This window comes from Abramis brama (assembly GCF_963993115.1).
Source record: "Abramis brama genome assembly, chromosome: 6".
Lineage (NCBI taxonomy): Eukaryota > Metazoa > Chordata > Actinopteri > Cypriniformes > Leuciscidae > Abramis > Abramis brama.
In genome coordinates this window covers 8301480-8327303 of record NC_139968.1, presented here as the reverse complement: position 1 = coordinate 8327303, position 25824 = coordinate 8301480, and the positions used below count along the sequence as shown (strand labels likewise).

General features: G+C 36.1%; 1 protein-coding gene across 2 annotated transcripts; it reads left to right on the top strand.

The window, feature by feature from the left end:
* Positions 1-722: 722 nt before the first annotated feature.
* rubcn (rubicon autophagy regulator) lies at positions 723-25749 on the top strand. 2 transcript variants are annotated; one of them, XM_084117966.1, is made up of 21 exons: positions 723-891; positions 3943-4096; positions 4865-4948; positions 5042-5201; positions 5285-5391; positions 9696-9873; positions 10090-10473; positions 12287-12382; positions 14791-14903; positions 14993-15191; positions 17551-17655; positions 18264-18338; positions 19473-19530; positions 19632-19764; positions 21248-21393; positions 21473-21537; positions 21618-21856; positions 21982-22043; positions 22121-22274; positions 22395-22488; positions 23523-25749. In XM_084117966.1, exons 1-21 carry the CDS (start codon positions 854-856, stop codon positions 23669-23671), a joined length of 2793 nt encoding a protein of 930 aa, XP_083974092.1. In that variant the 5' UTR covers positions 723-853; the 3' UTR covers positions 23672-25749. The 2 variants fall into 2 exon arrangements, with proteins under 2 accessions (XP_083974092.1, XP_083974093.1); XM_084117967.1 differs by lacking the exon at positions 18264-18338 and having other exon boundaries at positions 729-891.
* Positions 25750-25824: the final 75 nt, after the last annotated feature.

The window sequence follows — 25824 nt, the reverse complement described above, 5'->3', positions numbered from 1 at the left end:
AAATGGAAATATCCTGCCCTTGGCTCTAACTGTCAATGCAAAGAGCCTTAAAATGTCTTGATTTTCATGTGTCAGCTTGACATGACTCGTGGAATATCTCCTGTTGTAGTTCAGTGTTCGTGTACTTAAGTTACTGACATAAACACGCCTAAGACCATTTAGAAAATATTGTTGAACAGCGCCACCGTGTGGTCATTATGAGGCAATTTCAAATATTTGTTTGAACAACCAGTTTGAAAAAATTAACAATTAATTAACAAGCTGAAAAACTGTTTCAATTTCTTTTTTAAAGTTTTTTTTCTTTCTTGGTTTCTCTTTGCTGGAGATAAAATATGGCTTCCACATAGAATAATATTGTATTAGCTTAGATGGAAATTTCACTGGTTCCGTTTATTTATTTCACGTCATATTCAGAATTTTAGTTGTTTAGTTATTTTCAATTGTTAGTAAATATTTTTTCTGGTGTTTACATTAATGAGGTTACACATAATATATGGGTCATTTCTCAAATAGCCATTATTTGTCATATTTATAAGGTTATATTCAAAAGCTTATCAAACTAGTTCTGCAGGAAGCTGAACCACGAAGGGTTCATAAATGAGGAACCCTGACATAGACATTCAAATGTACCAAAATAGTGTATTATGCTTTTAATCCATAAAATCCTCCATTTCACTTTTATTTTGAAAAGATGATCTGCTTCCGCTATTTCAAGAATTCTCATCTCTGTCGTCACATCCGCCTATCTTGTTATGGTGCAGGACGCCCAGTGGAAACACCTACTACCTGTCCGGAGACTTTCTGCGCTTAAATCGGACCTAAACTCCAAATCGAGCCGTTTCCTGGGGTGGAGATGGACATATCCGTGGAGGCGGAAGATGGAGAGCGCAGGTAAATAAAAACGCTTGACATTTACAGTAGTCTTGAGTTTGACAGCTAGACCCACAGCTTTTGTTTTGGAGATTATTGTGCTTAACTAAGCAGTTTTACCACCTCTTACTCCTGTTTATACATATATTTAAGAACATTTAACTGATATATGTGAAATAACAATCTTGTTTGCTGAGAAAGCTATCGATTGCAGCTTTCATATGAGCTAGCCGGCTAGTGAAGTTGTAAATCCTACTATGGTATAGACGACCATTTTGAATATTAATTACGTCGCGAGACGCTATTCATCAATGCTATCATCTGATTGGCTGAACTGTGGATATTAGTAAGTGGCGGCAGTCAGTTCTGCAGAATCAACCAATGGGAGACGCTCCCGCAAGTGTTGGAGCGTGACCTAATTAATATTAATGAGGCAGACCCTCTTCATAGTGCGATTCAGCATCGTATGTTCTAGCAGTTTTCAGCAGACCGACTTAAAAACAACATATGACAACAACAGTCCTGTGACTCGCTCACAATTAGCTGTTAAATAGCAGACGTAACCGCGAAATTAATTTGCACGACGTGCCTCCAAGCCTCGAGCCTCCAAAAACTCACACTCATAAAATGACAACAGAAACTCTTGTTATTATGGCTCATAATAACCTTATGAAACATTTAAAAAAAAAACAAGTACACTTCAAGAGTACTTATTATGGATATAATGTATTTTAAAAAGAATATACTTAAGTGCGAACTGAATGCAATGTTTTTGGACACTTAATTGCAGGTTTATTGCAATAAAATGAAAATATGTTATAGTTAAAATTATATTTTAGATTTTGCCAATTTTATCTTTTAAATTTGATGTGGTCAACCTTAGTACGTCCATCCTGTTAAGGGAAATATGAAAAAAGTTAGTAGAAGAATCATATTTGTAATATAATATTATTTAATCATATTTAATAAACCTTCTGTGTTAGCTTGTTTTTGCTCATTGGCTGATTTTATGTCAGAATATCCACCCTGTTTTATTAGAAGAGCCAACAGAGAGAGACAGAGTTAACATAGTGATTGTGAAAGTAATTTATGTTTAAAGTTGAAGAAGTGCATTTAAATTTCTTTGGCAATGTTTTACATATTGTTTCCCATGGAAGTAAAATAATGCCAAATGTTTTTGAAACAAAAAAGCTTTTGTTGAATTGCACTACTTGAAAAACATGCTTTGCATTAACCGTGCTTGCATGAACATGGTTGTGTATTTAAGCTGTGAATATTTCAATTCCAAACATTTCACACACATTTTCATTATTAAAAATTAAATAATCCATATTCAGATTTCACTTCCAAAATATTCCTTCTAATTTTCAACTAGGCAATTTTCAGTCCATTTTATTTCGCTTCCACAAATTCATTGGTTCAAATTCGACAGAAAATTCAACATTTCACATCAGTTTGTAACTTTAGAGACAGTCCCTTCATTTTTAATAATGAAAATGTGTACGAAATGTTTGGAATTGAAATATTCACAGCTTAAATATACAACCATGTTGAATTTCAGCCCATAAAAATGCAAGTCCTAAAAATACAATGCAAACACGGTTAATGCAAATTCGATGCATCGTGAATCTCTGTTATAATTGTTTTCACCCTGTTATCATTTTCCCCACCCTTTTGCCATTTTGTCCACTCTGTTATATGGCTGGGACAATAAATCGATGCATCGCAAATCTCTGTCATCATTTTTTCCACCCTAATATTATTTTTTTCCATCCTGTTATAATTTTTTCCACCCTAGTATAATTTTTTTCACCCTGTTATCATTTTGTCCACCCTTTTATCATTTTGTCCACTCTGTTATAGGGCTGGGACAATAAATCGATGCATCGTGAATCTCTGTTATCATTTTTCTCCACCCTGTTATCATTTTTCTTCACCCTGTTATCATTTTTCTTCACCCTGTTATCATTTTTCTTCACCCTGTTATAATTTTTTTCACCCTATTATAATTTTTCTCCACCCTATTATCATTTTTCTCCACCCTATTATCATTTTGTCCACCCTAGTATATTTTTTTCACCCTGTTATCATTTTGTCCACCCTTATATCATTTTGTCCACTCTGTTATAGGGCTGGGACAATAAATCGATGCATCGTGAATCTCTGTTATCATTTTTCTCCACCCTGTTATCATTTTTCTCCACCCTGTTATCATTTTTCTTCACCCTGTTATCATTTTTTTCCACCCTATTATCATTTTTCTCCACCCTATTATCATTTTTCTCCACTCTATTATCATTTTGTCCACCCTAGTATAATGTTGTCCACCCTGTTATCAATTTGTCCACCCTAGTATAATTTTGTCCACCCTGTTATCATTTTGTCCACCCTAGTATAATTTTGTCCACCCTGTTATCAATTTGTCCACCCTGTTATCAATTTGTCCACCCTGTTATCATTTTGTCCACCCTAGTATAATTTTGTCCACCCTAGTATAATTTTGTCCACTCTATCATTTTGTCCACCCTAGTATATTTTTGTCCACCCTAGTATATTTTTGTCCACCCTGTTATCAATTTGTCCACCCTAGTATAATTTTGTCCACCCTGTTATCATTTTGTCCACCCTAGTATATTTTTGTCCACCCTGTTATCATTTTGTCCACCCTAGTATATTTTTGTCCACCCTGTTATCATTTTGTCCACCCTATTATCATTTTGTCCACCCTAGTATAATTTTGTCCACTCTATCATTTTGTCCACCCTAGTATAATTTTGTCCACTCTATCATTTTGTCCACCCTGTTATCAGCTTGTCCACTCTGTTAAGGTTTTTTTTTTACAATAATTTCATAAAATCAGCACACACCAAAAAAAATTATCAAGAGTATCAATTATGTTGTACTTTAAAAAGTTAACAAAAATGCCTTTTACGCATTTGTATCTGTTCAATACAGTTCAATACATTAAGGGCACTTCTTTTTCACAACACTCTTGTGACAATAGTATTGCAGTGTGAGGCATGCTATGTGTTTATAAATATGTAGTGGCAATTTGCATATGTGTCGTTTCAGATGGGAACACTGGAAACTTCTGTCGAATCTAAAGACGACTGTTGAAGGGCTGCTGTCGACCAACAACCCTAATGTGTGGTCCCGCTATGGGGGTCTTCAGCGCCTGCATAAGGACATGAACAACATCCTGGGCCATGGCCTCAAACAAGAACAGGTGTGGTAAAAACAAGATAGAAATGTCTCTGTATTTCATGAAAGTCCTTCGGAAACCCCAGGAATGTGCCCTAAAATCACAGCCTCATTTACCTCGAACTATTAGACACTGAAAACCTCTGTGGCGGATCAAACAAGGAAGAATGTTTCTTACATTTTTGTCATTAGATTAGAAATGGCCTCTGTGACCTTTCCAACCAGGAAGAAGATTGTATTAGTTTATAGATTAACAACATGAAACCGAAACATCATTATAGCTTTGACAATCTATAATAGTTTTTATTTACTTAAAGTTGGCATGAAATTGGAATTCACTGTCTCCTTTTTTCTAAATGCATGTTATGGAACATATTGTGAATGATTCATCCATGAATATATATATATTTTTTTGGAAGTTAACATGAAATGGATGTTGCAATAGTCTTTTCTTCTATATATATATATATATATACACATTCTTTTTTTTCTTTTCTTTTTTTTCTTTATTTTTTTACTTCTGTCTTTGGTTGTTTATAAATAAAAATAAATTTAAATAAATTAAAATTAAATTAAAATAAAATAAATTAACTAAAAAAAAAACATTGTTCTGTATTACTTAGTTCTTATACCTAGTTTTCATTGCTTTTTATTTATTTATTACATTGTTTTTTATTTTAATGTCAGTTTTTCATCTTTATAACAGCTTTGACTTAAATTAACAGAAATTCCCAAATACGTATGAATCATTACACTGTGGTGCAAGATCTAACTTGATTATTTTGTTTTGCAGCTTTACTATAAACAGAAAGACTACTGGCGTTTTGTGTGGTGTGTGCGGTATCTTTGCCCTCATCTCGCCCGTCACGTAGAACAGGTATTCGTCAGTCCAAAGGATATTTCCCACTTGATAGAGCTCTTAAAGGTAGTTCTGACATCTTCAATGACGCCTGACTCTCTTCCTGTGCAGTTCAGTCAGTTGGAGCCGGTGCTGAGCAGTGGCGTTCAGAGCGTCGGTGAGGGTTATAAAGCTGAGCGTTGGCTTTTGCACAGTCTCCAAGGTCACATCTTATCTGCCCAGCTCAAACCACTGCTGCAACACAAGGCAAACACACAGAAATTCTACAATGGTATCTCAGCATCTACCAAACATCATTATCACTTGTGTGGTTTGGTTCTGATGATAGCATTGATGATTGATGATCTTCTGTAGATGTGGCCTTCCTGTTGAGTGAACCGCACGTGTCTGCCATGTTCCAGTGCCTGGAGGCGGTGGAGCAGAATAACCCTCGGCTGCTGGCTCTCATAGACACCGTCAGGGTCAGACATTTTACATTTAGTTTTCATATTCTTCTGTTCAAAGGCATGTGCATTTAGAGCAGTGGTTCCCAAACTTTTTACAGTGGCATTTAACACCCTTCTGCGTCCCCCGTCTCGTCCACTTAGACTGCAGTCACACCTTTTCCATTAAAGTCCCCCTGTGATGAAAATCAAGCTTTTAATGTTGTTTATATGTCTGTGTAGTGTTTTTAATATGCTTTCAGACAAATAATGTGCAAATTCATAAGTCGACACCATTGCGCAGAGTATTTTCTCTTTAAAACTGCAGTGAACCAAAGACAGTCTCAAAAACACGGTTTGAAATCGCTGGTGTTTCTGACGTCACAAACTAGTGATCGTCAATGAGTGGATCTCTGAGCTGCTGTGAGTGGAGGCGGGGCTCATTTACATATTCATAGAACTGCGCATACTAAATGAGGCACGGGCGTAGAGCTATTTTAAGGCATGAAGATTTTTGTTTTCAAAGAAAAACTTGTAAATATGTAATATTTAGTGATCGAAGATGAGTTTTAATGGATACAATGATTAAATTGCCCCCTTAAATTGATTTTCAGGTGCATTTTAGTTACACTTTATTTTATAATTATTTGAATAAGTAATGACTGAGTGATATTAATTAACTACATGTACTTACTATAGTGTTAGAGTTAGGGTTTGGTTTAGGGTTAGTTGTAATTATGCATAATTTACTGTTATTACTATAGTAAGTATATGTAGTAATTTGCCTGTTAGAAATACATGCTCATGTTATTTTAAGACAGGGTAGAATTAAATGAACGGCAAAACTCAGCATCTTGTACGCGTACCTCAGTTTGGGAACCACTGGATCTAGATGATGTAATTAAGCATAACAGAGAAGATAAATATTTGTTCTTCTCTTTATTGAACACATTTTCCTACCAGGGATGGAAACTCGTGTCTGGGAATATAACTCGAGTTGCCCTTAAGTCACAAATCAATACTGACTCAACTTGTAAACAGTTGACTTCAGACTTGAAGAAAAACAGTGTGATTAAATGTTTAATTAGATGTTAAACGTATGTTGGCTGTAATACAGCAACGATTGAGAGTTCAGGACACCTTTTTTGCACTGACAAACCTGAGACTCTGCAGTGTAATATACAGTGAGGAAAATAAGTATTTGAACACCCTGCTATTTTGCAAGTTCTCCCACTTAGAAATCATGGAGGGGTCTGAAATTGTCATCGTAGGTGCATGTCCACTGTGAGAGACATAATCTAAAAAAAAAATCCAGAAATCACAATGTATGATTTTTTACCTATTTATTTGTATGATACAGCTGCAAATAAGTATTTGAACACCTGAGAAAATCAATGTTAATATTTGGTACAGTAGCCTTTGTTTGCAATTACAGAGGTCAAACGTTTCCTGTAGTTTTTCACCAGGTTTGCACACACTGCAGGAGGGATTTTGGCCCACTCCTCCACACAGATCTTCTCTAGATCAGTCAGGTTTCTGGGCTGTTGCTGAGAAACACGGAGTTTGAGCTCCCTCCAAAGATTCTCTATTGGGTTTAGGTCTGGAGACTGGCTAGGCCACGCCAGAACCTTGATATGCTTCTTACAGAGCCACTCCTTGGTTATCCTGGCTGTGTGCTTCGGGTCATTGTCATGTTGGAAGACCCAGCCTCGACCCATCTTCAATGCTCTAACTGAGGGAAGGAGGTTGTTCCCCCAATCTCGCAATACATGGCCCCGGTCATCCTCTCCTTAATACAGTGCAGTCGCCCTGTCCCATGTGCAGAAAAACACCCCCAAAGCATGATGCTACCACCCCCATGCTTCACAGTAGGGATGGTGTTCTTGGGATGGTACTCATCATTCTTCTTCCTCCAAACACGTTTAGTGGAATTATGACCAAAAAGTTCTATTTTGGTCTCATCTGACCACATGACTTTCTCCCATGACTCCTCTGGATCATCCAAATGGTCATTGGCAAACTTAAGACGGGCCTTGACATGTGCTGGTTTAAGCAGGGGAACCTTCCGTGCCATGCATGATTTCAAACCATGACGTCTTAGTGTATTACCAACAGTAACCTTGGAAACGGTGGTCCCAGCTCTTTTCAGGTCATTGACCAGCTCCTCCCGTGTAGTTCTGGGCTGATTTCTCACCTTTCTTAGGATCATTGAGACCCCACGAGGTGAGATCTTGCATGGAGCCCCAGTCCGAGGGAGATTGACAGTCATGTTTAGCTTCTTCCATTTTCTAATGATTGCTCCAACAGTGGACCTTTTTTCACCAAGCTGCTTGGCAATTTCCCCGTAGCCCTTTCCAGCCTTGTGGAGGTGTACAATTTTGTCTCTAGTGTCTTTGGACAGCTCTTTGGTCTTGGCCATGTTAGTAGTTGGATTCTTACTGATTGTATGGGGTGGACAGGTGTCTTTATGCAGCTAACGACCTCAAACAGGTGCATCTAATTTAGGATAATAAATGGAGTGGAGGTGGACATTTTAAAGGCAGACTAACAGGTCTTTGAGGGTCAGAATTCTAGCTGATAGACAGGTGTTCAAATACTTATTTGCAGCTGTATCATACAAATAAATAGTTAAAAAATCATATATTGTGATTTCTGGATTTTTTTTTTTAGATTATGTCTCTCACAGTGGACATGCACCTACGATGACAATTTCAGACCCCTCCATGATTTCCAAGTGGGAGAACTGGCAAAATAGCAGGGTGTTCAAATACTTATTTTCCTCACTGTATATAACTTTGCTTGAGCAAACAAACAATGGTTTTGGATTTCATCCACTAGTTGGAATTAATTTGTTTGGATTCATGGAGGCCAAAGTTCATATAAAGCTTTTGTAATAAGCTGAGAAAGGTTTTCATATTATATCATAATATTTGTGCATTTGTAGGATTAGCAACAGTCAGTGTTTGTGTTTGTTTTATAGGAAAAGGTCCATAATCTCACAAACCTGGTTGTAATCTCACTGCCGTTCAGAGAAAGTTGATGTAAGATCAATGTGTCCAATAAGAAATTAAGTCATTTGGAGAAAAAGAAAATTCTTCAGACAGAAATCTTTTGGTATATCAACGTGTGTTTATTGCATTTCATGTTTATTGAGAACAATTATTCAGGTCATATTTTGAACATATTATTTGGTCTAATGCGGCATATAAAGATAGTTATACATCTATATGTTATAGATCTTATTGTGAGTGTTTCAACAATGTATGTTTAATTTTTGTAAAAAAAAAAAAAAAAGACCTTTCAAGGTTTAATCAAAATGTAAAAACTGGACCTTTTACAGTATGTGGCCAGTAGTTGGCAATGTCACTTTGTAAATAAACGCTAAAATTGCACTTTGAAACTCGTTTTCAAAGGTTTGCATTTTCAGGCCATCAATCGTCGCTGGTGTGTAAATGAATGGCCAAAACGCATAAAAAGTTGTCCATTTTTAGTTGAAAATGTTGCTGCGTAAACGGCCCCTTAGTCTGATAAGCCACGCCCCTTTAAGCTCACGTTCATCTGCCTTCAGTTTTGATAGCCCACATGTCAACAACAGTGGATAGAGTCAAGCACCCGCCCTACATTTTCCTGTTTTGATAATCCATTTCACTAGGAATGTGCGTCACAAAACTGAAGAAGAGCAATTTGTTAGCATGAGCGCAATCTTTCTTCATCTTTTACATCTTAGACTCCTCTTTAGGTTATTTTAAACGAAACCTGAAATTACATTTGCTAGAATTAGCGTTTGGTTCAGTAGGTTAATTGTCAAGAGACTCTTAACAGATGTAATTTGTGTTTATGTAATTTTTTTGTGTGACTGTAGAGCACATTGGTCAACATTACGTTGTTTTAAGTGTGCTTTATAAATAAAATAAATTAAATTAAATTAAATCTACAGTCATTTTTCTCTTTCAGCTAAACAACTATAATGTGGGCGCATCAGTTTGAAGAGAGTTATGTTAGTCCAGTTAGTCCAAGTTAGTTAAACCATCAATCAACATACTGTATGCCTGATTGGCCTTTTTATTGTGGCCAGCCTAAGGCACACCTGTGCAATAATCATGCTGTCTAATCAGCATCTTGATATGCCACACCTGTGAGGTGGATGGATTATCTCGGCAAAGGAGAAGTGCTCACTAACAGATTTGTGAACAATATTTGAGAGAAATAGGCCTTTTGTGTACATAGAAAAAGTCTTAGATCTTTGAGTTCAGCTCATTAAAAAATGTGGCAAAAACAAAAGTGTTGCGTTTATAATTTTGTTCAGTGTATGTTAATGTTTTCTGTCTCTTGTGTTTTTCAAGCTTTCACATTTGAAAGAGTCTCCTCCGTTGTGTTTGCTGAAGAGCCAGAGTCTGTGTTTGCTGCCCGGGACCGTAGGAAGCTGGAGGCCAGCGGACGTCTCCCAACCCCAAAGACTCGCCTCATCCCAGAGCTGCCTCTCAGAGATTCCCAGCACCCCCCTCTCCAAGACCAGCTCAGGTCAGCAGATTCACAGCCAGAACAACAGGCCGCTCTGTGCCTCCATTACCACACTAAATGCTTGCCTTGTTTACACTCAAAAATGTCCTGGACAGAAAACAGTCCGTTGTTTGGCGAGGAAAACTGGGAATGGAAGGTGGGCTGTTAGCAATGCTTGCGGTGAACGAATTTAACCGTTCCTCAAAGTCACAGTGAATCTCTTTGTTTGTGTTGAAGATGTTGCTCCGTCCAGCAGTGCTCCGGGCGCCCCATGGGTGTGCGGGACAGGACATCAGGACGCAGGAACCCCCCAGATCTCCCTCACCGAACCCGCCTCGCCCGCTCCGCCCGAGATCCTCCGGGATTGTGTGGAAGCGGATCTGGACGACGGGCCTGAATATCTGGCTATTGGTAATCTGGGGAAGCACAAACGCCGCGACTCGTCGAGCTCCACGCAGAGCAGCGAACACATGGGCACTCAGGCCGACGCCCACACTCCTGTGGCTCCGCCCCCTCCACGCCGCAGCTCTTTCTCAGAGGCTCCGCGAGCCACAGGGCGGAGCTCGAGGGGACACATGCGCTCGCTGTCCGACACCGGCCTCAACCAGAAACTGAAAAATGGTGCGTACAAACAGTTGCATTAATTGGGTTCTCGAGAACACAGGCCTTTTCCAAAACTAACTATAAGTCGCATCTACTAATAAAACAACATTTATTAGCATAAAAACTCCGTTCACATCAAGTACGACAACTATGGCAATAACAATAACTATAAAGTTTTAATAATCATTCAAATTCTATGAGAATAGCGATGTCTAAACTGATACAAAGGCACAATGTCGTTGGAATTGCTTCCAGAACGATTTTTTCCAGCTGGTGAATGGTAAATACATTGACAGCCAATCAGAATCCACCTGTACTTTAAAGAGGTTTAGCATGAAACTGATGAAGAAAACGGTAGCATGCGCTTATAATAAACAAAGCTTAATCGTCCGTTGGTGTGGACGCCAATATAGTTATCGATATAGTTATCGATATAGGCATCATAATTGATGAGGTTTTTTACATTTTCAAATTCTTGTTTTATGCTTGAGCGAGACAACAGTTATTAAACGCATTAAAACTTCGTCTTCCTAGTACCGTTTGGAAGGTTCATTCAGATAATTAATTTCAATTAATTAGTAAATAATTACTAACTTGTGTTATTATCACTATGCTTGACGTTTAATGTCTTATTTTGTTGAATTATAGCAATAGAAATATTTTGTTTCTTCTGATTTTGTGTGTATTTAATTATCTTATTTGAATTAGTATGTTGTCTCTACTTTATTTGCTGTATATTATCAGTTTATGGTTTAATGCTGCCAATTTTTTAAGAATGCCATTGTTTTTTGTCAGATAAATTCTGATTTTGCAGCCAAAGAGAGAGTTTTATTATAACCTAAAGCCAATGTCAAAATTTCTCATATTCACTTTCTTAATATAAAAAAATTAGAAATAAAATAAATTTTTGCAACATTTCATTCAAATGTAAAGAAGTGCAGAAATGTAAAAATCTCTGTAATTCCTCTGACGACGGATTATGCTTAAACTCCTAGTCTCTAACCATTTTTTCATGAATAATTTAGTTCCTGATGTATAAAAATCAAATCCCACTCTAAGTTTCGTCAGTTTTGTGTTTATACTGTACGTGACGCTATGAAAGTTAAAAGGGTTGTGATTTCTTGTTCACTCAGTTTAAACGATCTATTTGAAATGATGATTAGCTTGATTTAAATTTCAAAATGGCTTCCCCAACACTGCATGCAAAGACAAACGCAAAAATAAACACATTAATGGATCTCCAAGCCTTGCTCCGATCTGTTGTGTAGCTCTTGTGCTCTTTCGTCTTGCTGTGGATGAGGGTGAAATATTCTCTGCTTCAACTCTATTCTCTCTCTTTTTCTCCTCTGTGTGTAAAGGAGGGGGTCACAGGAAAATCACCATTATTATCGAGGACCCTGCCGCAGGTTCGCAGTGCTGTGGTGCTGCATCTTGTCCACCCCTTCATTTCTGCCACCTTTGCATGATTCACTTTTGCCGCTTTTTATTTTGATTCTCTTTATTTCAGCCTTCAGCATCGATTTTTAGCTGTGACACAGCATTCCTGTCCTGTGCCGTTCCCTTTTGTTCTTATTTCTATGTAGTGAAAATACACCGTTGTGCCTGGGACAAATTGTCTCTGTTTTTTTTAAAGTCTTTGCATTTTTTCCATTCTGTTATTAATTAGAAACATTCAAGCACTATTTGTTGTGTAGATCTACATTATCATTGGTGTTTGTTTATCACATCATGAATCAGATCCTGCACCCAGGAAGAAGCATTTGTTAGCTTCCTTATCCTATATAACATATTTGTTCATAATTGGTGTCATGTTTTTCTGCTTTTTTCCCAGAATCTGTTGCGGCTGCACCATGTTCGAAGAGCTGCGGTCCTTTCTCGCCCCAGAGCAGCGACAGCAGCTCCCACAGTTCACTTTATATGGAGTCCAGTGAGTGAACGCAGCTTTCTTGGGTCAATGACGTGATGCTCTCTATCTTTTAATCTATTCAGAAATACATAAAACATGTAGTTCTGTCTGAATACACCAGTGATGAGCATTCTTTTTCAGTTTGTAAATTAAAATTCATTTTGTTATTTTTTGGGAGCAAAAAGTACAAAATGTCAGGGTGGTACAACTGTCCTGATATAATGAAGAAAGAGTCAAATTTTAAATTATATTTTTTATTAAAATTTGCAATTAATATTTAAAAACTTTTGTCCATCTAATCAAAGTCATGTTGTGTGACCAAAAAAGTAATGCGGTACAACCAACATGCTGAAAAACTCTGGTGGAATTTTTGACCAAAACATTTTACATTTAGTTTTTATTTTTATATTTTTATTTACTTTTTTACTTTTTCTTTTAGAATTTTTTCATCGGAATGCTACAAAACTTGGTAAAGGTTTTGGCACTTGCTGTGTGAACACACACACAAAAAAAAAATCATGGACATGATTAGAAAATTTAAAATGGTCCTGCATTGGAAATGAATGGGAGGCGAAAATTAATCTAGTGGAAACATTTGGTCCTGCGGCTAAACAAAATCTTTCTGAAAGCTAATTTTTTGAGCTATCAACCTCATATTTGTAACACAGCTTGTTTAGATTTATGGCTTTGATTTTCTCACAGTTTTACAGTAAAAAGTATTTTGAAAAATATATATTTCATATAATAATAGAAAATGGTATGTTTGTACATTTTCATAACAATAAATGTAAAATTTTATAACTTATTCAAGTTCACTTTTTAAACTCTTTTTCACTTCACACTAATCTGCTAAGTGTCATCTTTTAAAAAGAGACCAAACGTCAGTCTGTGCTCCAAAGCATTCAAGATTTATGGCAGTTTAAGTTGGAAATTTCATTTTCAGGTCTATGCTCTAAAGTGAATAAATGGATTATAATGCATAAATGGATTATACTGCATAAATATAATTTAGTACCATAAAATCCCCTAAAAATACAAAATATTAAGTAAATAATATTATTGAATTAAAATATAGTACATTCATTTAATTTAAATAAAAGAAAGAATTGGCATATTTGAGTGTCACGCGAACAGTACCAGAGGGTTAATGAATATCTCATAATTTGACCTTTTTATGACCTTTAATCTTAGCAAGATTAGTTTGGGTTGTAAAATGTCATGTGTTACAACTGTCCTGATATTTTAATGAAGAATGAAAAAAAAAAATGAAAAAAAATGTCAAAGTCATGTGGTGCAAAAATCAAGTGGTACAATCAACATGCTGAAACATGCAGATAAAAAATCTGATAATCTGACTTTTTTTTCTGATAGCAAGATTAGTCCAGGTTGTACAACGTCATGTGGTACAACTGTCCTGATATCATAATGAAGAAAGAATGAAATGATGAAAAAAGTAGTTTGAAAAATGTAGGCATGAACTTTTATTATTTTTATTTATAAATGTTTTATTAACTGCTTTTCTGCTTATTAATATCTAAAAATATTTTCTCCATCTAATCAAAGTCATGTGGTGTTACCAAAAAAAAGTCATGTGGTACAACCAAAAAATGTGATAAAAACATGCAGAAAAACAACCTTAAAATATCAGATAATTTGACCTTTTAGTTTTGGTTGTAAAATGTCATGTGGTGCGACTCCCAAAACTTTTTACTTAAAGTACATTTTAAAAGAAATGTTCAAATAATCAGCAAAATATGAACACGCATGTATTCAAGGTGTAATACTTTTTTTATTACTTTTTACTTGATGGATGGACACCACATGATGTTTTTAGTCATTAAATTGAGACTTTTCTTGAAATTAGTATAAGATTTTCTAAACCATATGAAACCAGCATGAATACAAAGAGTACATTTTAGCATGTTTTTTTTTTGTTTTTTTTGCCTTTTTTGCCTTTTTTCCATATCACATTTTTTAGTGATCATAAATTAGGTATCATTCGAAAGCTTAAACACTCAAAATTCATCCTGTGACAAGTGGACATTGAAATTGGACATTGCGTGGTCATGGATACTGTACTTTAAAACCTTTTTACAAATTTTAAGATACTTCAACTTCAAATTTGGAGCACAACTTGGTTAGACATATGGGTTTGATTTTCTAGCAATTTTCGAGTCTTAATTATTTTGTAATATATAATTGTAATAAATATATAAATATATAATTGTTTTTTAGTTCAGAATATTTAGGTCTGTATTTCAAAGCATTCATGAACCTACAATCATTTAAGTACAGATCTATGTTGAAAAAGGGTGACAGTTAGAGATTAGAGGTTAAACTAGATGTTTCCTTTTTTTTTTATCATGGACAATCTTATATAATATTTAAAATAAGCATGTTGTTGAGCATTGCTTTATGCGTACTTGCAGACGGCCAGTACAACAGCGTCCCGGACGGGTTGTACCGCAGACCGTCCGAGGGTCAGAGTCTGATCAGCTACCTCTCCGAGCAGGACTTCGGCAGCTGTGCTGACCTGGAAAAGGTGAGCACAAACTCCTCACTGCGCTCAGCATTCCTCTTTCTTATCTAATGCGTGTTTTCGTAACTCTCATTCTTATCCCCTCACTGCAGGAAAACGCCCACTTCAGCATCTCCGAGTCCCTGATAGCGGCCATTGAGCTGATGAAGTGCAACATGCGCAGGCGGGCAGAGGAGGCTGAGGAAGAGGGCGACAGCGACTCGGAAATCCAGCAGCTCAAGCAGAAAATCCGCCTGCGCAGAATGCAGATACGCCGAACGCGGCTGAAGCCAACGCTTTCCTCTAATAATCGTAAGATGAGATGTTTAAGGCCTTTTAACATAAACATACTTTTTTGTTATTCGCTCAGGGTTCAAATGAAGTTGGAAATACCTTTGCAGAGATATACTGTTAGTGAACATCCCGACGCCGAGAGCGACGTTTAGATGAATATGTAAATATGTGCTGCAGGCTTTTCTCTCATTAACAAAATAAACGCACAACAAAAATGACAGCGGTGAGAAAACAGCAGTTAAGAAAGCACCTGATCATAGAGATGTGGATGTTTGCACCAGCTCTGCAATTCTGCACTCCAGTCAAGTCACGTCACGTTTATTTATATAGCACTTTATACAACAGATTTCTTTAAAGCAACAGTATTAAACGTGAAAAAAGTCTCTTTCAATTAGAGTTACAACTACAATTTCTACTATAAGTTAGTGTTGCACGATGTACCGATACTTCAAAAGTATCGCGATACTCGAAAATTAAAAATGTCACGATACCTAAATTTATCAGTATCGATACTTAAAAAAAAAAAAAAAACGCCTCCCTATGGACGTCTGTGTTTTTTTCCTAACGCACGCAGCAAAGAACCCGCCGCTGTCAGACAAAACACTACAGCGAGATGGCTGCATGTGCAAGCACAAGTGGTCCACGACTCGTAGAAAAAGATGACGCGAGGAGTGACATATGGAAGTACGTTGCCTACCTTGCTCTGTTGCACGGTGCACCGAAACTTCAAAAGTAAACCGGAAATTAAAAACGCCACTATTCCTTAATTTATTAGTATAGATACTTCTAAGAATGACCGCGTTCCATATTTGTAAGGCCGGCGACACACTGGCTGCGTGTCTTGTCCGTTTTTATTTCGGCTCCCATGTTAACTGCCTGCGTGACACACACACGCGTCTGGGCGCAGCTCGAGACGCGCGGAAAACGCGTGCATGCTAGAAATAGAACCGACGCCTATTTTTCACGCGACACGCACGCGGTGTTGGAAGTGTTTCCAGGCAAAATAGAATAGGAAAAGATGTTTCTATGTCATTTTGACACGAATACATATTAATAAATGACATTTTGATGTTTGAAAGTTTTGACAAATACAATATAAAATGTAATTTAAAAAAATATTATTGATTTTCAAATATTGCACCTCTCAATACAGAACGAATTATTCTGTAGCCTATTTTGCCGTCAACACTGCCGACGTTGTCTTTGCTGCTATATATTTAACATGAAGTATAGGCCTTCCACAACTCTCTCCCCACGTCAAATAGCCTATATCACCAATGAGGCTTATCATACCAATATTAAACATTGTTTAATATAATCGCTGTTCATATTTTTATTCAAAGTTCAGAATCAAGATAAAGCTCTTATGTTTCTTATGATAAATGAGATAATGCTGCCAAATTTATATTTTTTTTACCTTGAATGTCATTGCTCTAATTTATTTTTTATATTTTTATATTTCATATTTTGTTCAAATGTTTAATATATCTGCTGTTCATATGTTCATTTATTAGTGTGTTATATGATTAGAATGTTGTCCCGGTTTTAAAATAAAGCACAGCAATGATATTTGAGAGTGTTTCTCCCTTTTCAGGAAAAGTATCGAAAAAGTATCGAAATCGCAATACTTGACTTGGTATCGGTATCGAAACAATAATTTTGGTATCGTGACAACACTACTATAAGTACAGGTGAAACTCGAAAAATTAGAATATCGTGCAAAAGTTCATTTATTTCAGTAATTCAGCTTAAAAGGTGAAACTAATATATTATATAGAAAATTACATGCAAAGTGAGATATTTCAAGCCTTTATTTGTTATAATTTTGATGATTATGGCTTACAGCTTATGAACATTTTCAAAATTTCTGAGATTTTGCATTTGGGGTTTCAAACATGCGTTTTCTTTCTCAACTCTTTACGTTCATCTAAATCACTGTGTCGCCAAGACTGGCATTTTGACATTATTTTGTGTGTTTTTCACTGCTTAAGCGCAATAAGCAGTGAAAAAGAACTCAATTTAGTGCTGAGAGGCGGCTTTATGCATGCGCACTTTGGGTGTGAGCACAAAATCTGCTGAAATTAGTACAATTTGTACAATACGCACAATCCCTCGCCGAAATTCAAGCCTTGTAACAGCAACAATATTCATCCTGAGCAAATGAAACGAGTGAGTGAGGGGAGGCGGGTTTATGTGTAACTCGCTGTCGGAGAGATGACAGAGAGAGAGAGCTGCTGGTAACGTGTATCTATTCTGCAGAAAACGAGTTTTCGAAGCATTTCAGATATTTCAGTAATGATATCAAACCACGGCTCCGTTAGAATGATGATGACCCGGTGTGAAAAGCCCTAATGTACTCAGCTTTTATCCCCCACAGAGGTCCCATCTGTTGACAGTGGGGGCTCACAGAGGAGCTCCCAGGACTCCTTTCACCCCTCTGACTCCGGCTCGGATAGAGAAGTGGAGGACATTGAGCTCAAAGGTAGGAGCTCTAGATCTCTGAATGCGACGCCTTCATTCCCGCTTGTGATCATATAATTATCCTCACGATTGCCTTCATTGCCCATAATGTCATGTGATGAGAAGTGTGTTGTGTGTCCCAATCTCATTACCGATTTCACACTGATTATGCTCATTTTTAATTCCTAATTTGTAGCTTTGAATCAAGTTTTTCTTTATTTGGTTTGTGTGTTTTTGCAGGAAAGAGCAGAATAGCAATTGCAGGTGTTATTATACTTAATACATCATACTTCAGTGCACAAGTCAACGTGAAATCAGAGTGATTTCTGAAGGATCATGTGACACTGACAGACTGGTATAATGATGCTGAAAATTCAGCTTTGATCACAGGAATAAATTATATTTTACAACCTATTCACATACACAACATGTCTTTTAATATTATGAAATATTATTACAATTTAATGTTTTTTTCTGTATTTTTAAGAGCCTTGGTGAGCAAAAGGCAGTGTATAAATATATTTTGACACTGCCTTTAGCAGTTTCTGCACTGATGAGCCGTGACCAGGACGTTTATTAAGACCGTAAATGTGTCTAGTTTAGATGTTGTCTCTGGTCTGTGTCTCTCAGATGGCAGTGATGGTCAGTCCCTGCTGGCGGTGTCTCAGAGCGGCCTGTCCCTGTCACTCGCGTCCCTCTTCTCAGGTACCAGAGGCAGACGGGGCCGAAGGGAAGCCATGTGTTCAGTCTCAGCTTTTGCTGCTTGATAAATGATAGACTACGGGCTCAGAGGAGTTTAGACCTCTACAGCAGTAGCTGTTTCTGCTTTTTCCTTGGCTTTGCTTGTTCATCTCCCCTCATCCCATCCTGTGTGTCTTCATGCATGACGTATCAGCCTTTTGTTTGCCATGTCGCCGCTTGCTGTCTGATATTTATGGCACTAACAAATAAACCTGCAACCTTTAGCACTGCTAGCAGCAGAATGATAAGATGATAAGAATGGATGTAATAATGTGGCCGAATCACTTTTTGTTAATATTAATCATTAAGTCTGTAGTTTTCTTATCTTAAAGCTTTTATTCTTAGCCAATGCCATGAATCAGCTTTCTGTCTTTATGGTTATTGGGATTGATACCACTTTGTTATGTAATTTTAGGACGCGGGACATTTGGGAAATTAAAACTGATCAATCCTTTGCAATTAGTTATATATATTTTTTATATAATATACATTATATATATATATATATAACGTGTTTTAAAATGTAACTACTATTATTATTATATTATTATTATTATTATATAATTATACTATGTATTTTGCTTATAAAACTTTACATTTAATTATAATTATAACTATATAACTATAACTATAACTATATATATATATATATATATATATATATATATATATATATATATATAGTCTGTTATATAATATGATACGTGTATATATACATAGACATTTTATGTTTATAAAACTCAATATCTATATAACTTAACATTATTTATATACATATAGTTATTCACACACACATATATAAAACAGTATAATAATAAGTATAATGAAATGTTGCATTTTAATAACAAATATTAAATATTAATATAATGCATTATACTTATAATTATTATTATATACAGTACATGTATATACATATACTTACATATATTGTATATACATATACTCAGAATTTATATATATATATATATATATATATATATATATATATAATATATATATATATATATAGATATAGTCTGGTGTACACATTATGACTGGTGTATTGGCGCACAGCTCTCATTGGAGGAAGCATTGAGTGTTTCTTCTCGTTGTTCTCAGACGCAGACATCAAACGCTGTGTGTCCAGCAGCAGATCCTTCCTCAGCTCAGACTCCATGTAAGCGCTTCTGAAACCTCTCAGTGACTCTGCATTTGAAGAGACTCCATTTGCATTGTCTTTTTGTTTGGGCATCATTGAATTCTGTGTGTTTGTCACAGCTCTCCGTCCATGCTGCAGTCCAACTCTGCCGAGTCTGTGGCGATGGGTCTCCTCAGGCAGTTCGAGGGCATGCAGCTGCCCGCCGCCTCCGAGCTCGACTGGCTGGTTCCTGAGCACGACGCCCCTCAAAAAGTACCTGTATTTACATCCTTAGGCCTGAAACAGACTCTATGCAAATATACAAATTTACGCTTCCTTGTGTGAAGTGTTTTCTGTACTAGTGGTCAACTGAGAAGGGCTTGATGGAGTTTTCCGTGTTTTCAGTGTTATACGGTAGGGGGCGCTATTACACATCTTCTTGACTTAATGGCCAGTGCTGATAATATTGGAAAATAATGGTTTATTTAATCATTTATCATGCTATCAAGGCAAGACTATGGATGCTTGTTTCCGCTACTTAAAAAAAGAAAGAAAGGTAATTGCAACTTTTTATCTCACAATTCAGACTTTTTTTTCCCTTGCAATCACAATTGGGGCTTTATAACTTGCAACTCTGAATTTATATCTCACAAGAATTGAGATATAAAGAATTGTGATATAAACTCACAACTGCAAGTTATAAAGTCATTGCGAGTTATGAGAATTGCAGTTCTGAGAGAAAAAAGCCAGCTCACAATTTTGACTTTAAAACTTGCAATTGCTGGAAAAAAGACTTTCTCAATTTCTCAAAACTGCGCTATTGTATCTCCCAATTCAGACTTTTTTTCTTCAGTATTGTGAGATAAACTCGGAATTGCTAGTTATAAAGCCCGAATTGCGATATTTAAACTTGCTACTGTGAGAAAAAAGTCAGAATTATGAGATAAAAAGTCGCAATAACTTTTTTTGTTGTTTATTCCATGGTGGAAACAAGCGTGACACGGGTGAATACGGTAAAAATATGAAAAAATAATAGATATCACACAATTCCCCAATTGATTCATCGCAGAACATTAAAGGGTTAGTTCACCCAAAAATGAAAATTCTGTCAGTAATTACTCACCCTCATGTTGTTCCAACCCCGTAAGACTTTCGTTCATCTTCAGAACAGATATTTCTGATGAAATCTGAGAGCTGGCTCACTCCTTCATAGGCTTCTATAGGATCGAAACTTGCCGGCCCAGAAAAGTTAGTAAAGACATCGTTAAAATAGTCCAAGTGACTACAGTGGCTCAACCTTAAGTTTATCAAGCGACAAGAATACTTTGTCGCTTGATGCACGCAAAAACAGCAAAAATAACGACTTTATTCAAGTATTAATTTTCGTTTAAACTTTTTCGTCAATGATATTGCATGTTGATATAGTCACAGTTCTCATTTAATGACGTTGATGTCACGGTCTAGTCTTAGTCGTTAGTCTTTGACGTACATTTTTCGTCATCGATTTCATGAACAAAATGAACACTAGAAATGATTTCTGTCTCAGTTCAGGAGAAAAAAACTCATTACGAGAAAACTGCCTTTAATATATGTATTATAATTGAAATCTACAGATGCATATATATAAAATTTAATCGAACAAACACTTTAGTGTGCATTTCGGATGTTTTCTTTCCATTAGACTGAAAGAAGACATGTTATGGAAGCAAAATAGCTTAAAATCTTGCCTTAAAATTTGGATTTTTCTGTTTTACAGCTTCTTCCAATGCCAGATTCTCTTCCCATCTCACCGGACGATGGCGAACACGCAGACATTTACAAGTTACGCATCCGAGTCCGAGGAAACTTGGAGTGGGCTCCTCCTAGACCACAGATCATCTTCAACATTCACCCTCCTCCAAAGTAAGACCATCACCATTCAGCCTCATTCTCTTTAGTACATGACTCTGTATCTGTTATATCTCTCCATTGATCCTATCAGGAGGAAAGTGGTGGTGGCGAAGCAGAACTACCACTGCGCTGGCTGTGGCATTCGCATCGATCCAGGTACAGAACGCAGATGCCCAACACAAATAACCTGCTTTACTTGAACACGTGTTGACTTGAGCGCTTTTTCTTTGCGATAGACTATATAAAGAGGCTGAGGTACTGTGAGTATCTGGGCCGGTACTTTTGCCAGTGCTGTCACGAGAACGCACAGGCCGTGGTGCCAGGAAAGGTCCTCAGGAAGTGGGACTTCAGTAAAAGCTACGTCAGCAACTTTTCCCGAGACTTGCTGGCCAAGATCTCAGGAGACCCGCTCTTCAACCCGAACGACATCAACAGCGGCCTTTACAAGAAGGTCAAAGCCCTGGAGACAGTGCGCGTACGTCACATGAACATGATTGTATCTTATCAAAGCGTCCTTATTACAGTGTAATTACATGTAATATTTAATGTTTTGTAGGGACTTTTTATTTGTGATTTGTATTTGTACTCGTTCTATTACAGGCGTTGAGGGAACAGTTAAACCACATGAAGAACCTCTTAAAAACTTGCCGTTTGGCTAAAGAGTAAGTGTTTTCACTGCATTTTTTAAAAGTTTGAAACCCCATGAACACTGCATTAGAAGTCTCCTCTCTGTTGACAGTGTGCTGGATCAGTTTGACACACTTCCCGGACATCTGACCGAAGACTTTCACCTGTTTTCTCTCAACGACCTCAGCGCTGTACGTAGCGGCTGCCTGGCCCCAAAGCTGCGGGATCTGCTCCGCCTCGGCTCCTGCCACGTCACAGACTGTGTGGTGAGAAAACACTTTCGATAGGAGTTACATAACTTTTAATTTCTCTAGGCGTCTGAAGCAGGTTTGAATTGATATTTCATCGTCTAGATTCGTTATTCGTCTCTTGTGGTTTTCCCACAGCTCTGCCAGGCCAAGGGCTTCATCTGCGAGTTCTGCGGAAATGACAAGGACATTATCTTCCCCTACGAGCTCAACAAGTGCCTGCGTTGTGATGGTGAGCATTTATAGATGCATTTTTATATATTTAAAAAAAAAAGATTTATTCGTTTTATTTATTTTTATGCATTAATATATGCATTTATTTATATCATGTTATTTATATTTATTCGTTTTAGTCGAATATTAATATTTACGAATATTTACGTAAATATACGAATATTTACGAATACGAATAATATAAATGTTATTTATATTTATTCGTTTCATGCAATTTTAGTTATGCATTATGTATTTAAATATGCATTTATTTATTAAATTTTATTTATATATATTAATTTATGCATGTTTTATTTATACTTTTATTATTGTTTTTATATGAGTTTATTTGTATTTACAGTTATATTTATTTATGCATGTGTACATATTTATATTTATGCATTTATAAATGTATATAAAAAATATTTATTAATTTATGCATGTCATTTATTTATGCATTATGCATTTATTTGTTCAATTGTATTTATATTTATTAATTGATGCATGTTTTTATTTACACATTTATATATGCATTTATTTACATTTTATTTATATTTATTACTTTTTTATTTATGCATTTATTTATACATTTTTACATTTATTTATGCATGTACACACAATCTTATTTGTGCATTTATTTATTTATACATTTCCATTTATGCATGCATTTATTTATACAAATTTATTTATATTTATTAATGTATGCATTTAATTATTTGCATTTGCATGTGCATGTTTTTATTTATATATATATATATATATGCATTTAATTATTTATACATTTTTATTTATGCTTTCATAAATGCATTTATATATTCAGTTTTATTTATTTATTTATGCATGCATGCGTCTATTTCTTTATGCTTTTCTATGCATGTATTTATGCATTTATTTATGTATCTATACATTTTATGTATTTATGCATTTATTAAACTAGGCTAAAATGTTTTCTTTGGGTTGTCTGTTCATCTTTCTATCTTGCACTCTACAGGTATGTGTTTTCTTTCCTTTGCCATGGTTGGTTGTAATGGTTGGTGTGTGTTTGCTTTGCAGATTGTCGTGCATGCTATCATAAGACCTGCTTTAAGGCTGGGAAGGAGTGTCCTCGCTGTCTGAGACTTGCCGAGAGGAGAGAGCGGATGGCCCGCAAGAACATGGAGGAGCAGGAGGACGGAGATGAGTGCGAGGCGAGCGGGACTTAGCACATGATAACACCAGTAGGATCTCACGAGAGCACAACGGAACAGTGAATGTAGAGACTGATATTCAGAGAAACTTTTCTTGATTCCAGTCCCAAATAAGCTGCTCTAAAAGTCCTGCTGACCGCAGCATTATTGATAATTAAAGCTACAAAGAGTTTATGTGCAAATAATACGTTTCAGCTTTTAAGCATTGCTGCCTTCGTACAGAAAACTACTGCTTTTTACGATTTGCCATGTTTTTGTTTGCTTCTGTTGCCTCCCGTCCTTTAAAATCACATTCGTTTTAATCAACAGGGTGTCGAGTCCTGGGTCGTAAACTTTTATGTGTTTTGTTTTTTTATGTGTCCGCGTTTTGTTGGTTATATTTATTCATGTATCCTGTCGCGTGCCTCATTGATGGCCGTTGGTTTGTAACGATGAGAGACGGAGAAGGGCAGCTGAACTCCAGCGAGTCTTGCACAACCTTTGTTTCCCGAGAGGTTTCTAGAAGTGTCAGGTTCAAACTTACTGTGTTGAAGATCAAAGCTACTAAGACAATAGGCCTCATGCGTGAAATGCCAGCAGAATGAGTTTGTGTGTTATCGTAAACATTCATTTGAATACAACAATGCACCAAATAAAAGTGAAACCAATTTTTGTGTAAACATCTGTAATTTAACGATTGAAGCGCAAATTGTTGTATTGAACTGAAGACAACTATTTATACAAGAGTGATTTTTTTGCAGAATTTTGCACAAGAACTCCATTTACTTTGTTTTGCGAGCAATTTAGACAGAAAATGTTCTGTTTGTTCGTAAAACCATTTCTGCATAAATTAGAATTTTGCGAACGTTTTAGCCAGAAACCATTTTTGCGGAAGTTGTTTTGGTTTGGCAAATTATTTTAGCCACTTTTCCACTTTTCTTGCTTACATTTTTATTTTTTGGTTCTGTAAATTCCTTGTTTTGCTCTTTTGTTTTAATCCCTTGCTAAATTCTTTTGGTTTTATGAAAGATTTACACAAGTACAATTTGCTCGCGCATAAAATCATTTCTCCATTGACCGTTTTAGTTTTGCGAGCGATTTAGACAGGATTTTTTTTTCCTGCTCATTCACAAATCCATTCCTGTGGAAGTTGTTTTTGGTTTTCCCCAAAATATTTTCGCCGAAATTTCTTCTGCTCGTACATGTCAAGTCTGTCTTGCGTAATCTTTTGCTCTGTAACTAGGAACCCATTCTTCCACAATTCTTTTGGTTTTATGAGCGATTTACTCAGAAGCTTCTTGTTCTCTTGTAAAACTGAATGCGTCAAATTGCGTGAATGCTTTTACAAACCGTATAAACTGAAATTTATTCAGCTCATTTCACAAATGAGGTCTAATACTGGTCTTTATTTGTTAATTCAAAGGCCTTTTTGCTTTAACACTTTGCACCTACCAAAAATGGCACTTTGTTTGTATTGATTTCCTGTTCTGTGTTAAACAAATCTTGTCTTGTTGGATCTTTAATTTGCACTAGTTTGATTGATGTTTGTTTGAACAAGAACAGTATTAACGTTTGAACTGGAACATCATTCCAACATCTCACATTCAGTCCAAAATCTCAAATGGTCTTAAACCGTGGTTGTCCAGTGAAGCTGCTCATGCAAAAAGACAGTTGTACCAAAGTGTTATTTGATTGAAAGAGTTTATTGCATTGGTAAGTCGTATTATAATTCATTGCATCATAGTTCGACCAGTTAATAAGTATCTAATAAAATATATTCCTTAAAGACCCTATTTGAGTATATCTGAAGCAATAACAACCATGTGCTACTTTGCCACAAGCATTAAATGACTTGAATTGCACTGACCTTACGTCTATGAGATTGAACGAGTGAACAAACTTGCTTTTGTATGGTTGCTTATGAGCTATAATATTAAGTTTATAACTTTTTCATTTGATCCTGCTGATGATGTCTCCACTTGAGCTTACTCTTGTAAAATTACTGAATTGCCTTTTTTATTCAGGGGGTTTTGATGCACTATTTGAAAAATGTACATAAATAATTTCTTATTGTTATAAATATGTTACTGACAATTAAAGATGTTTAGACTGTTTTTGAGTCATTATTGTGTTGTTGTCTCTACGTGATCACATGCTCTAAAGGAAAACAAAGAAAAATGATTTAAACA